At 43.2% G+C, this 18,072-nt stretch overlaps 1 protein-coding gene across 3 annotated transcripts in view; it reads left to right on the forward strand.

The window, feature by feature from the left end:
• Nucleotides 1-1,431: 1,431 nt before the first annotated feature.
• Nucleotides 1,432-18,072, forward strand: part of LOC147032257 (uncharacterized) — a 99,514-nt gene continuing 82,873 nt past the window's right edge. For 2 of the 3 annotated variants that reach the window (XM_085869683.1, XM_085869682.1), the window contains exon 1: nucleotides 2,618-2,713. Coding sequence is in view for 1 of the 3 variants with exons in the window: in XM_085869681.1 (XP_085725807.1) it covers nucleotides 1,567-1,618; nucleotides 2,618-2,713 (148 nt within the window). In the remaining 2 variants the exon portion in view is untranslated. Of the gene's footprint in view, nucleotides 1,619-2,617; nucleotides 2,714-18,072 lie in introns of those variants that run through there. The other variant, XM_085869681.1, reaches the window with a different exon arrangement.

The raw sequence follows: 18,072 nt of genomic DNA on the forward strand, positions 1-18,072 counted from the left end.
TAGTATTTCGACTGCATAACTTTTTGAAAAGTCCTTCCGTACGATCATTAATCTCCACATTATGTTTAGTGCGTGTGTGCGACACAGCGTCGTGGGTCCTCAAAGATCTCCACTTAGCACAGGGTGTTAGCTTTAATCGCATTTTAAAAGCAATCCATGAGCTGCTCAACAGGATGGTGCAAAGGTCACGCACTTACCTTTTTGCAGTCTAGTCTGGGTTTGACTATACACTATTGGATTGATCCCTTGGATGAGCATTAAGCCGGGTGTCCCATCCACCAGCATTACACAGTGAACATTAAAGATTCCACTGTGTTTCGAGAAGAGGAGGTGATTTATCAACGTCACCCTGGACAAATTTTAAAATTCTAACCACCTTTAGTCGAATGTCCCGCCAACCGTGTCGTGAAGGTCTTGTGCCAAAAACGTTTCCAGGCTGACCCCACAAGGAAATGGGAGTAATTGGGGCCATTGAAGCAGTATTAGATTTAAGAGCAACACGTTCAAAATCATATTAATAATAAATAATACTAACATACATTCAGGTGAGAGGTCTATGATTGACCATACTCTGTGGGATAATGATTAGAATGTCTGCTCTGAGCCTGTGATGTCACCAATGTTGGTAGTTCGAATCCCTGCCGAATCATATCAAAAACTTTTAAAATGGCACGAGCTGCTTCTTTGCTTGATGCTCAAGCATTTAAGAAAGCATAGAGTGCGGACAAACAACCATAGGTTGGTAATAATAGCACAGGCTTTCGTAGGCCGACTCGAGTCCTCTTGCAGTCCTACATAGAAGTTCCTTACAAGGGAACACATTGTTATTAATGTTGGTTCATGTTCGACATCACGTATGACTATGAGTACAGCTGTACAGGCCAAGCAAAGCAATGCCGTTCTATTTGGTGCCATATTCTGGAAGGGTGGAATGGTAAGGGCAACACATTCATAAGGTTTTAGGGATTTGATGTCAATTGCATTTGCAAAGAAGTGAATGTAAAAATGCTTTTTGCAAGATTTTGAGTCGGCTGTTGGAGTCGCAGCTGTGAATGAAGGTTTCCTCCAACTTCTGTTGAACTTCTTCCTCAATACCATAGGCCAAGTTCACAACAAATTCACATCACAGGGCATAAAGTAGCATAGCTGTTGAGCTGAACCGGTGTGTGCGTTCAGTTCGATACTCATGAGGAGCACCATCTATCGCCGTGCAGTCACATTGTGATGATGGAAAACCACTTCAAAGCGTGTCTGAGAGGTCCTGACCCCCGCGGTGCACGAAACGCCCGCGCAGTCCGGTTGGCGCCCGTGTGCCCCCCGGCGCGAGAACGTCCCGGGTCTCGTCGCCACTTTGAAGCGCCGCAAGGATGGAGGGAGGGGGCATCGCCGACCCCTCTATAAGAGTAACTCGAGGATAAAAACCATACCCGGGGACGCTTCAGATCGAACGACCTCGGCTGCCGAACTTCTGGTCCCGTGCTGTAAAGTTTCAACAATTTTCGAGCTCCCTTTTGTAAAATAATATTTTCCATTCTCTAGGCATCTCGAGCGTGTTTAACTCCTGGGATGGTGCGCGCTGCCCACCTGGTACTGCTGGGACTCGTAATTATCACGCGTGGTATGCTGTACATGTGTACCCAGCACACCATGATACCTGCACATCTCTTTGGCATTCATTTTGGTTTCATTCATATGTACCATTGCTCAATGCAGGACTGGTCATCACTCTGACGCAGGCTATTTCACCGAATGTGCAGGTACTTGCCTTCTCGTCGTGAAAGACACCGTGGGATCCTTAACCTCTACCAACTCATTCCGGCAGACGAGATGTCCAGTTTAACGTCCGTCTGAGGGATGGCATGCACAATGATGCTTCTCCTTGCCTGCGAGACGCCAGGATGACAGTTTATTGCTGGGTCGGGATTCGAACCCAGGCTATAGATGACTCAGAGTATACATACCTCGAGGTTATCCTGACAGTCCATTCCTTTAGCACCCAGATTTTACCTTCTTGTTATCTCACTAACGAGTCATTGTGGTGACATTCTTTTGTGGTAGTACTACTCATACTTCATGTGTCAAAGTGTGTAAACAAACGATGCAAATGTATATCTTGTTATTGAGATTGTTTGTCAAGCCACTCCTTTGCGGACACTCAATACAACATGACTCAATACGTTTATAATTAATGTATTACTTCCAAGATTGTTTTTCGAATTGTTTACAACACCTCGTTTTAAAAAAAAAAAACCACTTTGTTCCCATAACAGCCTTAGAGTGTCGAAGTCATTGTTGGTGCAAAAGAATGAATGAATAAATAAATAAATAAATAAATAAATAAATAAGAGATTATTTTTGAGAAAAGTCAGATCAGAAATACCTGTTTTGGAAATTGTCTTTGAAAAGTTGTTTTTATTGGTAAAGGTTGGTTCCTATATTACCTGTGCAATTTGTGATGGTTATGTATGTTGTTTTTTTTTATTTTCCGAGTTGTCATTGTTGGTGGGTTGAATGCAAGACTTGATAGATAAATGTTGTTTCAGTTAAGTTCTGAACAGGAAGAAAAACCTCGTTTTTCGTTTCATCCCGGATTGCATCACTTTTCTTTGTGCCCTAGGAATTGTGACTCAACGCTACGCCTCTCAAAGCAATGATTTGGATGTAGTACGCCATCGCTGCGACCGCTACCCACGATACATCTACATTGGTCGTGGTGAGTTGTTTTTGTGACAGTTATCCAAGGTTCTTGAATGAGTTTGGATGTGAATTGCACGCAGGACAAGGCCAGTGGGAGAGAATCCGCTTTTTTACATCGGTACAGATACAATAAAGAAAACGCTCTGGGTGTTGCGGATCATCATGGGTATTTTGGGGGAGATGAAGATATTCTGATGCTTGCACACCATCCAACACGTTCATTTTCTCTCACTCGCATCTATCTCACGATAGACCAATTTTATGAGAAAGCAACAACCTGGCACAGAAATAAGGTATAAACAATAATTTTATCTCTTTGTTCATATGTTGAGTAAGCCAACAGAGTGAAGTGCATGAACCTCTAATCCCAGCTATACAAAAGTCCAGTAACCACTTTTGTATCATCCATGGATGATGTAACTCATTTATGATGATCGTCTAATATATGGAAACAATATTGATGAAGATGTTAAGCATAACGATTCTGGTTGAATATTTATTTGGTAAGCCTTCTGATGGACAGGAGAAGCATGGTGGATCCTTAAAAACAAATACTTTGAAGACCAATTGCACAAAATTAGTGGCTAAAAATGATATGCTACATTCAGACCCTTGAACACAGAACTAGCTATGATATTGTTTATCTCGGTGGTACTGTATTACAGATTTGTACAAGTCATACTCGCTGCTATGTTGGTAAAACAGGACTTTCAAAATGAGGTTTGAATGCAAACAGTGTCTTTTGCGTATGCGTCGTGTATGCGTTTTCAGTGACTCGGTTCAATGAACTGGGGCAATGAACCTGCCGCTACTTTCGCAAAATCTGTAAGTGAAATAGTAATCAAAATGTAATTTCAGCATTTAAACGAAAGAGTGGCAATTACAAAATGGTGAACCATAATTGTTGTATTCATGGACGCAAATCGATGCATGGGAATACAGGAAATAATGACAAATAGTCGGGAATGAGAGGTATTGAGTTCATAGCATTACCTGTTAATACAAGTGAACAGTGGCAGTGGATATAAGCACACACACACACACACACACACACACACACACACACACACACACACACACACACACACACACACACACACACACACACACACACACACACACACACACACACACACACACACACACACTTCTCCTTTGAGCAATAGATGCAAAAATCTAGCACAATTCCTTTTGTGGCCCTGAACCAAATGAGCAATATATTTATAACAGCCCTCAAGGCTCTCATCCCCCCCCCCCCCACCACAACATGATTAATAGTAAATATCATTATTTTAAAAGTTTATTTTTTTTAACATATCCTGCAAATTCACAACTCAAAGTTATGTCCCCCCCATCGGTGATCAGTCAGCCAATCCAGATATACAAGCTTTGTGTATTTTCATGTAGTGAAGATGTCCTTTATCGAGGAGTTGTTTACCGTTACTTGGTAATGATGCACAGCATCGTCTTTCCAATTGCAGGTATCCATTAACTAAATCAGCAAGTCTGCCTCGTTTGCAGGAAGCATTCCCACAAGGTTGAAAGTCCATTTGCTGGTAGTGATCCATCAGGGTTTTGGGTAGCACACTCCCTTCTAATTGGGCCTTGCAGCAGCCCACATCATCAGGAGTTTGTAGGACCGATAGCTGCCCTTTTGATGATATAACATTCTTCTCCAACTCTTTCGGTGTGCAGATGCACACCCCTTTCTCTCAGGTGCTTTTCCAAATATTTTCAGCTTTTTTTTTTATAAGCTTTGTGAACCATTTTAGGTAAAAATCCTTGTCTCTCACACACACAATATACATGAGGGTGCCCCGAATACCGCTGTTTCTAGAGGTTTCTGTGCATGCGTGTTGAGAATTCTGGAATAAATTAGGTCATCTTTAAAGTCCCATGTTACAGCAAAGAAGCAGAAGTTTTGGAACCTTGAGCTGCATTTTGAGAGAAAAAAAAGTAGAATCAGGAAAGGAAGCTCGTGCAAAAATACCAGCTCAGGAGACACACTTAATTGTGTTTGTAAATTTTTTGTACACCATACCCAGGCTGGCAGGTGGCAAGTGTAGCTTCCTCTGCTATTTCATCCATACATCTCACCTGAGTACATTCAGGTCATACAGCTTCTTTCATTAACCACTTCCTTGTGACCCCCCCCACCCCCAAACATCCTAGTTTACTGCTCACCCTCACTCCATTGGTCATCTCTTCATCTGCTTTTCGAATCACCTTCCTGAGTCAGTTCAATCCTACCCCTCCCTACAGCACTTCAAGTTGGCAGCAGACCATAATATCTGGTCTTCCTCAATCCCAACCAGTGATTTCTTCCAACCCCATAAACCCCCACTACATCCCAAACCCTTTCTTGCAGGTTACTCTATTTCCTTCCCTCTCATCCTTTTCCAGTTTGTCCATTCCCTTGATTGTTGTAGCTGCCTGTTGTGCCACTACCCCAATGTGAATGTGTTGGCTTTCACCTTCTCTTTTTCCTCACTCTTCCATAAGTCTAGATCATCATCGTCATCATCATCATCATCATCAATCATGGCCTATGAGGAGCATTGGTGATGCTGAAGCAGCTGCAATTACAAGGATACACTCCTGCTTGGATCGCCACTCTGACTCAGGAAATCAGGGCAGGAATTTGGAATTTATTCAGGGTGTTGGTAATAGCTCACCTACTGTTTGCAAAGGACACCGTGGGATGTTTATGGTTAACCAAATAATGCTGGCAGACAGGATGCCTAGTCAGATGGATGGCACACCCATTGATGAATCACCCTGCCCTGGGATGATAGTTTATAGCTGGCCCGAGATTCAAACCACGTTAGATAGCTTAGAGGCAAGTGTGCATACCTCTGGGCCACCCTGCCAGTGTAGATATGGTATACAAAATTGAATCCATTCTTCCTCGTCGCACACCCAACCTATCCACCAAGTTTCGTCCGAATCCGTCCACAACATTTTGAGATATCCTACTCACAGACAGACAAACAAACAGACAAGCCAGTCGGCGGCGATGGGTCGCCGAGCATGGAAACTATAAGATATAGAGCAAAATGGATGTCATATTGCGGATAGGTAATCACCTTAAGATTATGAATATCAAATCTCATCCAGTTCCATCTACAGATAACTACTCGGTATCCATTTGAATGAAAAGTACCGAAAATGCGGTTTGAAATCTGAAATCCCCAAAGTTCAAGGGGCTGCTGTGGGTGAGCAAACATCTAAATCGAAAATCCGGCTCAATCGTTTGTGCACAATGTATTCCAGACGATTAGTGTGAATGTTCATGACCATTCGACCATAACCCTAGGAGGAGTAGCATTTGGCGAAGGCACCTCCAGCTCTCGCATATTATCGATTTTTGCACTAATTGACCTTTGACCCCTGACCTAAGCGAAATCGGTCAATATGTCCTGAGGCAAAGTTGTAGTACTCATTGAGTACCATGAACCTGCAAAGTTTCATTCGTATCGATGCACTCACCTGGTCGCTAGGGGGCCTTCAATTTTCGCGCATACCCTAATTGTAGGGGGCGCTGCGGGTAAAGTATTCCATATATCACAAAAACCGGAATACATTTGATAGAGCATCACCTGTAGATCATTCGTGCCAAATTTCATAACGCTACATGGGATAATGGCTTTCGGAATTGATTTCACGTGAACGGTATCAGTTTTAAAGGTTTTTCGGTTGTTGCTAAGGAACCAAAGCATCCCTAGCAACCATCACAATTCCCAAAGCACTAGGTCATAAGATGTACCTACCACCCGAGTTTGGTCAAAATCCGCCCATGTTTACTACCAATTATGCTGATGACAAACGAACAAACATCCAAACAAACATCCAAACAAACATCCAAACGAACAGACAGAATTACTGACAATAAGAGTCACCAATTTCGGCGACCCAACAGACTGCCAGACAGGAGCAGAAACATAACCTCCATCCAACTTTGGTGGTGGAGGCAATAACGTGTCAGAGAATGCCATCATTGATTGCTCTTAAGGAGAGTGTGCAAACTCCCCTATTTGCACACCGACGTTGGTCCAACATTGGCAAAGGTTGGAAGGTCGATTGGAATGTTGGACCAACATCAGTGTGCTCGCTGGGTCAGCATTTTACGTAGAGGTGGACATGGCACACTAATGCGACACAACTACGCAGGACTGGAAATAAAAGCAGGACCAAATGGAAACGAGGAAGAAGTTCCACAAAAGGGCACAAAGAGGAGTAAACTTCAGCTGATCATATTAAAGAAACAGTTGTGAATTTTAGCCTGCAAAGTTGAACCTGAGTTTCTGAGGGTAGCTGAATTTTTAAAATTCTCCTCATTATCGATGGCAATGACTTAATTAATCATCATGACGTTTTCAACACAATACTTTTCCTTATTAGAACATCTTACAATTTTTGGAATTTTTTTTTTGGGGGGGGGGGGGGGAATTTCACTGAAATGTTCCACGTCAGTTCACAACCAATAAAGTGAGATGGAGGAAGGTAAAGCCTTGTGGAGGGGCAGGATTGCTCGTATGCACACTCACCTCTGAGCTGTCCAGCCTGCGTTTGAATCCCGTTGTAGCTATAAACCCTCATCCTGGTGTTTCACAGGCAGGACAGCACATCAATGTGTATGCCGTCCGTTGGATGGATGTTAAACCGAGTGTCCCATCTGCTAACATTAGATGGTAAACGTTAAAGATACCATGGTTTATCGAACAAAGAGGAGGTGAGTTACCGCCGACACCCTGAACAATTTCCAAGTTTCTGCTCTGACCTACATGGGGCAATGCATCATCAGCACTGCCGTGTATTATGCAACCCAGCATTTCTGCAAAATAAGTTATGATCATAATTATCTATTGTACATCAATGTTTGATACTGATTTATTTTTCTTATCGGTCGTGTTTTAAGATTATTTTAGCCTCATGTTTATTGCGTCCAGACAGATACAGATCGGTGCACTGTCGGAATACTCCATCTGTAAACTTTTCCCGCCAAATTTTTTTTTCTTGTTTCTTTTTGACCAGCATCAATAGCTTTTTACTCTTTAAAGCCTTATCTAATGTTTAACTCAAAAGTACATAATAAATAGAAATATAGAATGACCGCGTTGAACATGAAGGTAGGAGATCTGACAGTATCACCCAGAGGTGGAATATTATCTCTCAGCTATCTAGTCTGTGTTCGATTCCTGACTCAACTGCAGCTTTCTGGATTGATGCTTTGCAAGCAAGGATGTTGCATCACAAAGTGTGCCAGCCATTGAATGGATGTTAAGCTGGTTATCTCATCTGCCAGCATGAGTTGGTAGATGTTAGATGTCCCATGGTGTCTTTGACGAAGAGTACACAAGTTATCTTCAACATCCTGGCCAAATTCTAAATTTCCACCTCTAAGTGAACCATCAAGCCCTGGCCAGCCAGTTTGTGCACGACGGTCCGAAAACTTCCCAGGCCGACTCCTCGATAAGGTGGAAAAAAAAATTGGGGCCGTAAAAGAGGCAGTTATTTAGAAGACTTGCGTTCCATATTTAAGGGATAAATTAATTTAATGGAATAGAGTTCATAAAAATGATGAAATAATCTCCACCACATTTTCTTTCTATTTGTTGTTGTGATGTATGTGTATAAAGGAGAGTCGACAAGCATCTCGTCGCCTCTTTTGATGCATAACGGTGTTTACAGATTCGGAGTTCAACTTGATGCTCGTGCATCTTCAATAGCAGGTTGCTGGGAGGGAGTTGATTTGAGTTCTTTAATAGATTATGTCCTGAATTGACGAACACACTCCACATAATTGATGCCAGAGAAACTTTTCAAAAAAACCCCCAAAAAGATAGGGTACTGCTTACTCTAAACAACCTGCTCTTCATTTTACTTTTCACGGATATGGTGATGTAAGCTGTAGAAAGGTGTGATAGCAGCCACTTGTTCAAGGTTTACGTAACACCCTCCCCCTCCCACATTCCAAATATACATTGCTCTTAATAACCAAGGACTCTTGTTTTTAGAGGTTTATTATTCGTGGGCTGGGATGATGGAATTTTCAGTCGTCTTCAATGTAATTCATGTTTTTCCAAGTCATTCCTGAGAGCTGTTCAAAAACTCATGGGTCAGTTCAAGATGTGTACTAGATTTCTAGCAGCAGCGTATGTGCCTGTGTAAAACATCTGCCTATTGTGAGGTAATGAAGCCTTTTTTTTGCTTCTGCTAGGGAGTCGGTTAGATGCCTTGAGTTGGTTTGGTTTTGACAGAGAAAAAGTACGTGGTGGCTGGATGACACGAAACCCGCTTCCTTGTCTGAGTTTAAAAAAAAAAAACAGACATATAACAGAAATGCAGTATTTCAATCAAGATGGGCTAGCAGGAGAGCTTCGAGGTATATGTCCTCACTTCTGACCTGTCTAGCCTGGGTTAGAATCCCTACCAAGCTATAAACAGTCATCCTGGTGTTTCACATGCAGAGCCAGACATTAATCTATGTGCAGCGTCTATCTTAAGTATGTTAAACTGTCGGACTCCATCTGCCGGTTGATGGTGGACGTTACAGATCATATGATGTCTTTTCGGAATTGATAGTGCTGACTACCTGGCTAAACAAATTCCTGCCACCTTTAATCAAACATCAGACCTGGCCATCCGGTTTGTCCAAGGCTTGGGGCAAAAACGTTCCCTGGCCGATCCCTCAAGGTCAAAGTGGTTGGAATAATTGGGACCATTAAAATCGAAGAAAAAGAATAAGAAGAAGATGGAGAGCATTTAACACATTCATTATCAGGAAGGGTAAAACTTTTTTTTTTTTACAGTTAACAGTGACAGATGAAAAACAGTTTCAAAAATCAATGGATATGGACAACATTCATAAACTAGAAATCATGTCGAAATGCAAAGCCTGTCCGTGTCTGCTTTGTATTCAAACTAAATTTTACGAAAACCCCCAAAAAAATTGAAAAATTATGAATTGGCATTTTCCATATTCTCATAACGAAACTTTGTTGAAAATTTGATGATAAAAGCTCAAATAGTAAAAAAAATATGGCCTGGACAGACACACTGACACACAGAAGCACACAAACACAATTGCAGAACCCTGTCTCCCACTATGTGGGGGATGGGCTCAAGAAGATTAACATACATATCAGTTTATTATGTTACAAAGTGAATGGCAGAAAGGTTTTTAAAGGTCAACCCGCATCACTGTTAGAGATTTTTGTGTGCAGACTTGAGGCTCATGGAGGAGCTAGAACTAGAAAATAAAAAAAACCCCATAAATAAATAAATACTTTTAAATGAAGAGGTGGGCGAGGAAACGGGAGGAAACCCGGTAATGGGAGGAAAGAGGTGAGCTTGGTGAGGGTTAATGAGGGTATAAAAGATCATGGTTAAATATCGGAGGTAAAATCCAAGTAAATACGAAGAAATAAATTAATAGAAACACATTTAAATCAGAGAATTAAACAATTAACAAATAAATGAGTATTAAATAATGGTAAAGTGATAAGCAAATCTTACTACAATTCACAGTCTGTCTGTCTGTCTGTCTGTCCCCAGGTACCGCAAAAACTGCTGAACCGATCGCAACCATTTTTTGGGTGTGTAATCCTGGGACCCCTAGGAGTAAAATAGGCATAAATATAATAACATGATCCCCTTGACGGCTCCCATAGGGAGCCGGTGCTTCGAGTAAACATGATCCAATAAAACATGAAGTACAACACGTGTATATATATATATATATATATATATATATATATATATATATATATATATATATATATATATATATATATATATATATATATATATTTACATAATTATCTTTTCACCGATTAAGTGAAAGAGAGCATCTGTACAGGCTGTACCAACATATATGGTGAGATAGCCACAAAAGCTTAAGTAAACACAGTGGTTCCCCAAGAATCACAGATCAATCAACCTGATGGGGTTTCATCACTAATTGGTAACTTTTAAAGAACAAAATACCAAAAAAACCTAAAAATCCTTCACTTCAAACCCATGCAAGAATTGCCAGGATTTTGTTAGTTTTATTCCCACGCTATTTTCTGACCCCTCTAAATTGTTTTCATTTTTTAATTGGTTGGATAGCCATCTCCATTTGCCATTGATGATCGTGAATAATTAGTGACCCATACTACTTACAGAGCTTTGAAGCATATCACGAGGAGTTGAGAACCATTTCTACATGATAACCAATCATGGACTCCAATGAAGGGACACTGTGCTGAGTGCGAAGGACATTGTAATTTGTTCAGGGTACTGATGATAATTTACTCATTCTTAGAAGCCACATCGTGGGATCTTAAACTTCCATCAGCCTCACCCTTCATGCAAAATACCAGAGTGACAATTTGTAGCTGGGTCAGGATAAGAATCCAGGTTGGACGAGTGTGCAACCTCTCGGCTGACCTGCCAGCCCTATCATTCATGCGTCAGTGTTTGTTTTCCTCTAACAACTGATTAGTGTTTCATGACAAGACATTAAAAAAGTGAATAGATCATGCTGATGGTGTGTGTGTGTGTGTGTGTGTGTGTGTGTGTGTGTGTGTGTGTGCGTGGGTGTGTGTGTGTGTGTGTGTGTGTGTGTGTGTGTGTGTGTGTGTGTGTGTGTGCGCGTGTGCGCATGTTTTATATAAATAAAAATAATGAGTAGTATTGGTGTTTCGACTATATTATTCAGTCGTAGTTTGGTGGTTTGTGCTTTATGTAGCCTTTGTTGGTTAGATAATAGGATGTTTTGTGTTAGTAATGAGATCAACTCAGCAAACTTTTTCCATTTGAAAAACAAAAACTCCTATTTCTCAACATTCTCCTTTGGAACAATAGAAATTTAATTTCATTCAACAATTAGCCTTGTACTTTTCTATATCTCTCTGAGGTTCACACTTACTTTAAAACCTTGGGAGATATTCACATCAAAACTCATCGTCTCAGGTGTATTTCTGATATCGGAGCCTGAATAACTCATTGCTGCATTTGCATGTTATTAATTAATTTTCAGTTTTTGGTGATTCAAGCCTTGTTTGGCAAATATTCTCAACATCGATTAATTAATTATTTTTCAGTTTTTGGTGACTGAAGACTTGTTTGGCATTGATTCTTCAGATCTACATTCATTACCTGTTCAAGTGGAAACTCCAACCCTTCAATATGTCCTCTTTCCCTCAAGGTTGATGAATGGTGACATCAATATAAACAGATGATAGAAAATGTTGTTTTCCAATTTTCTTTGAATCAATAATTATATAATTAATAGAAGTACAGTATTTCTTCAGGATTTTACATTTTGGTTTAACTTGGAGGACATATGCCACTTCATATGCCTGGTGTTGGTTTAATGGTTCTGGGTCTGGAGCGTTGGCAGGTCTCCTTGGGGGCTCCCTGCTGATCTCAAAGTGAAGTTTCCGGTCATTATCTGTCCCGTTTTAACAGTTCATTTTCTCACTGACATGCTATTGTGTTCCTAGTTCAGTTTTGTTTCAAAAATCGTGCTATTTTGTGAGATTTTGTTGAACTTGTCATACTGGGTGCTTGAGGCCTATCCTTGAGGCTTCAGGCCTACCCTTTGTTCCCCTCAGTGCAGGATCGTGTTTATTTGTTTTTTCTCCCTATTATCTTCAATTTCTATCTTTCCCACTTTCTTAACGTCCCCCATCCCTACCAACGAATCACTATTTTTATCTTAAATAAAAAAACAACAAAAAAACGCCACCTTTCTCCGATTTATTCTTCTTCTTCTTCTTCTTCTTCTTCTTCTTCTTCCTCGATTTTTTTTCTACAACACTTCCATGACCTAATCTGTTGAAAATTCTCTCAAACATTAATAATAATAACGAAAACGATCTCTTATAATGCTTCATCTTCCTCTTTCACACGTGTGGTACTCTTTACTGTACCATAATGCACTGCTCTTCTGCTATTTAAACAGACTGCTCTCAATTCGACCTTTCCTTCATACCTTGCCTAAAAAAATCCGACTGTTACAGCGTTTCTTCTCTCCATTCTCTGAATTCGCCTTTATTGCATCCATAAAGAAATGTGTTTCATCGCATAACTGACCTAAAACTTTTAAAAACCTCAGTTTGCTATGAATGCTCGCTTTCCATCAACCATTCTTTTTTTTCCAACTTCAGTGCCAACTCACTCCTCTTACCCCTAACTCTCAAAGCAACCATCCCACTCTTCTCCCTCCAAGCCTCCCTCTCACCTCTCTCAAAAGCTCCCCCCTCAACTTTCTCCCTCCATTCAACCCCTCACTCATCCTTCCCAAAGTTGCCCTCACTATTCTATTCCTCACTCTCCATGCACTGCCCTCATTCCCCCACACCCCCAGGAATATCTCTGGCTACGGCTTCCCCTCCACTCCCACCTCATGTTTATATGTGTACTGTACTATCCACCTAACAGTGATGACTCCATCTACACCTCACTATCTGAAAGCATGAACCAACTTCTATCTTCTCAATCAAACTCTCTCTTCCTCATATGTGGTGACTTCAATTGTCATCATGCCAGTTGGCTAGGTGTGGGTACCTCTCTCACCTGTCATTGCACCTCAGCAAAAGCTTTCTGCGGCTCATTGGAACTGCCTCAATCGGTCAACTTCCCTACCCGGATCTCAACTAATGGTACTCCATCTCTTCTGGATCTGATTTTGACAAATTTCCCTGACAATATCTGCTGCCCTTCCTCTGCTCCAATCGGTTCTTCTGACCACGTCCTTGTGAAAGTGGACATCTCTCTGGCTATTATCAGCGAACCACCTCACCGCCGTCGAGTCTGGCATTTCACTCAAGCCGACTGGCAGGGTCTCCAAGCAGCCCTCAAACTTACAGACTGGTCTCCTATCGCTACTTTCTCCAACATCAACTCAACCTGGGAATTCTTTCAAAGAAACTTGCTCTCCCTCATGCACAGATTTATCCCCTCTCGTCTTCAGTTGTCCTACCCTACCTCCTGCCCTTGGTTCACTGAAGCATGTGGTGAGGCAGGTGTCCTGAAACAACTTGCCTTTGCCTCATGGAAAGCAAACCCAAATGAGGGCAATCTCAGTTCCTTCCATGAAGCTCGGAACAAGTGTGTTCCCTCAGGAGAGCCAGAAAACAACATCTTTCTAACCTCAAGTCTGAACTCTCAAACCTCTCTCCCTCCTCAAAATCCTGGTGGCGTCTAATCAAATCTGTTTCTGGTGTATGTTCCCCCTCCATCCCTCCCTTACCTCAAATGGCAGTACTGCTGATACCACATGTGAAAAAGCTGAATGCCTAAACGCGGTGTTTGCAGCTAAATCTTGTGTCCAAAACCCATCACTTTCTCTACCCACATTACCCAGTCGCACCCAACTCTCCCTGGACTCTGTGTCCTTTTCTCCTGACAAGGTGGAGAGCTTGCTGTCAAACCTCGACTCAGATTCTGCAACCGGTCCAGACGACATCAGCCCACGTGTCCTCAAAGCCTGCTCTTCTGCTGTTGCTCACCCTCTCTCTGTTCTATTCACCCTCTCATGTGCTCAGGGTCATCTGCCATCTGCTTGGAAATCTGCTAACATCACTGCCCTGCACAAAAAAGGTGCAAAAACACATCCCTGCAACTACAGACCAATCAACCTTCTCCCAACCATCAGCAAGGTTATGGAATCCATCATCGCTTCAGACATGAAATCCTTCCTCTTCTCCAATGGCTTGATTTCTGATCATCAATTTTGTTTCAGACCAGGTCACTCTCCCCTGCATATGCTGCTTCTGCTCTCCCAACAATGGATGGAAGCCCTCAATGCCAGACAGGAAATCCGAGCTGTATCCCTGGATACATCACGTGCTTTTCACACAGTCTGGCACCCTGCACTACTCACCAAACTCTCTTCCTATGGTATCCAAGACCATCTCCACTCATGGCTCGCAGACTTCCTTTCCTGTCGCAGTCACTGTGTGGCCCAAAATGGAGTCCTCTCATCCCCTCTTCCTGTCCAGGCTGGAGTTCCTCAAGGTAGCGTTCTGGGCCCTGTTCTTTTTCTGGTTTTCATCAATGATCTCTCCGACTCTCTGGAAAATCCTCTATATCTCTTTGCTGATGACTCCACCCTCTGCCGTACCATCGGTCATCCCTCAGACTGGCAAGCAGCAGCTTCTTCGCTCATTGCTGATCTGAATAAAATCACAAACTGGTCCAACACGTGGAACATGTCTTTCAATCCGGACAAATCTCACACTCCCTATGTCTCTTCGAAAGGACCATTTAGAACCCCCCCCCCCATCCACTTTCTCAACAATACTCTGGAAGAAGTCCTTTCTTTCAAGCTTCTGGGTCTCACTATCTGCCATGACCTTTCCTGGGAAAGCCACATTTCAAACCTCGCCCACAACGCCAGTCGCCGACTCGAAATCCTCCGTCGTGCAAAGTCCTTCCTCAGCCCACCTGAGCTCCTGACCACTTACAAAGCTTTTTTTGCAGCCTGATGGAGTACTGCTCTCCCCTCTGGGCTGGTGCTCCTGCCTCCCACCTTTCTCGGCTTCACGCTGTAGAAACCAAGGCATTTCGGATAATTGGCATCTCCCGCAATGAGGCTGAGTCTTTGGGCCTCTCACTCAATCACCACAGGTTGGTCGGTGGTCTTTCTGTCTTCTACCGTCTCCTCTCCAGCCTCGCCCCCCCCTGCCCTCTGCGATTTGTCCCTCCCACATTTCCGCAGGACGCTCAAGGCCCGCCAACAACCCCCTTCTGGTAAAACTACCAAAATCACGAATCACTGCTCACCTTCTGTCTTTCATTCCTCTTTTTTCCCGCCTTTGAAATAAACTCCCTCACTCTATTCATTCCCATTCTTTCCTCCAGGCCTTCAAAACAGCTGTTCACCACCACCTCTTATCATCCCCCATCCAAATCCTCGATCTTTTCTATCCCCAATAATCCACTCAAGCCCACCTCCTTCAAATTCCCTGCTTTCCTTCCTGAAAGTCCCTGTAATAGTCCATGGGCCCAGGCCAGAAATTCTACTTGTCAGTACCATCTAAGGAAAACCAATCCTAGTTATGATTTTTGAATTGGTGTGTATATGTATATATATATATATATATATATATATATATATATATATATATATATATATATATATATATATATATATATTGTTGCGAATTCGCACCCGCCGGCGTGCGAACGGCCACGTGACTCGAATCGCGGCACGTCGCCCACCGGACGGACAATTCTGTCGTGACCCTCTCGGACTAACGCCGGGAGCTAGTTACGGGTGGGCCTTTCGGCCTCACCACGATCGTGCCAATCGGCCACCCGCGTGGGATAGGGTTGTTCGCCAAACTCGACCTACCTCAATACCCACGTGGATGGTAAACCGGGCGATCGCACCTCGCCGCAGGTCGACTCCGGACACGGGCCGCTTAAGCGGTCCGTTCCGTACTATCGGGATAACCGAGCGGTGTTATCGTCGGCCTCGACGGTTCCAATTACTTATTGGGCGTATTAAGCCCACTACCAACCCGATACATGAAGCAAGATGGAGATTCAACAAAGGGAAGGACGCAGCGAAACGGGGAACAAGTTCACACAAGCACTTTATTCACACGACACACGGAGAGCACACATATACAGCCAAACCATAATGCACAAACAAAAAGCAAATGTGAGAAGAAAAACAATAAAGCAACGACAACGCAGAGCTACAACCGACTAAGACTGACACACGGCATCACTTAAACAGTTTTACTTCACCAGACTGGTGCCCCACACACACGTTTACACAGAACCCAAAAGAAATGGAAGTCACGACTTCCCTGAGCGTGTCGAGTCCCTCTCCGACGTTCATCGACGGGGTCCCGTCTGGCTGCGACTCCGTGCCCGAGCGTGGTAGGCGAGTCCTCTCCTGCATGCCTCGCGCCTTCACTGTTGGCCACTCGACGCCACGGACCGAGTGTTCGGCGCTATCCTGGCGCGTATAGAGTGGGGGGGGGGGACGTGGATGGCCAAAGTCGGGAGAGGGGAATGGCGGACGCTCCTTCGCGCCAGCGGGGTCTTACAACTGCCCCACAAAAGACCCGGCCAGCGGCCACCAGGACGAGCGAGCCGGAAGATGAGAGCAACCACAAAGCAAGAGCATCCACCAAGCAAGAGCATCGACAAAACTGCTTCACCCGTCCCCGACTTTTATATCCTCGGAGCTCCGCCCTGTTGCTCCGCCCCGTTCTTTGCTCCACCCCCCTTAGAGGCGCTTCGAGAAAGGTCTCGAAGAGGGGCGTTCCTCCTCCCTGGCCGCGTCACACCGCGCATCCACCAATCGAGCGCCAGCTGCCCTCCCCTCGCTTCTCTCCCCTCTCACCAAGCGCGGAGAAGAATGGCGCGAAAAGCCCACCGCGCGTCCTCGTTGGGTTTTATTTGAAATAAAAGATAGAGAAAGAAAAACGACTGACTCAAAGTGTCGCAGCCCGAATGAATCACATTTATTCCCTCTAAACAAAGGGTTTGGGGCTAACTACACATGTACTTAAGAGATATCTCACCTACGGGACCTGAATGGTGGTTTGCGAATTTCCACAGCCGTAACAATATATATATAGATCATATTTTGATGTGATAACCATTGCAGACTGGCAGCTTATTGGTAGTTATCATCTCTGGAATGTACTCACCCTCTGCATAATGAAAGCGAAAAGACAAACTCAGAAACATTCACTAATGATACAATTGCTGCTTCCACATGGGGCTAGAATGAACTGCAAACCACAAATACATGTCTGAAATGCTTTATTTATATCATCCGAATAATCTTTTGTGTCATTCCTGAAGGCAGAATTTGTTTTATGGCAGAAAGGGGCGAACAATAGTGCCTATCAAAATGTTGCTGATTAGTGATTTTCAGTACATTTTAATTTATAATATTGTCATACAATTTCCCTGGGTAGTGCTACTGAACCGCAGTAGCCTACAACATGCACATGTTGTATGAGAAAAACATTTATGAACATTTTACAAGTTTTTACCACAGTTAAAGGAATTGCCCTTCCCCTGCCCTAGTTCCAACAAGCGTCCAAAATGTGAAATTTAATGATAACCCAAATTTCACCACGCTACTGTGGCATGTTTATACACTATGTTTTACTCATGCATATTTGAAGCCAAGAATGTCCTTGTGATTGTGCCAAAACATTCACACCATGGATCAGTAGTCTAGTCTTCATCACTGTTATCAGCATCAGAGTCCTCGAGGTCTACAACCTCTTCCTCGACATCAGCGGGCTGGTTGCTGCAGGTTCGCAACTTGCACATGTCAGTGGACTTCAGGCTATTGGCAAGGCACGTGCAGTCTGGGAGTTTGCACGACCGTCCACACTTGCAGGAAAG

Source organism: Eptatretus burgeri, chromosome 2 (genome assembly GCF_056783735.1).
Source record: "Eptatretus burgeri isolate ZD-2024b chromosome 2, Ebu_testis_v1, whole genome shotgun sequence".
Taxonomy (NCBI): domain Eukaryota; kingdom Metazoa; phylum Chordata; class Myxini; order Myxiniformes; family Myxinidae; genus Eptatretus; species Eptatretus burgeri.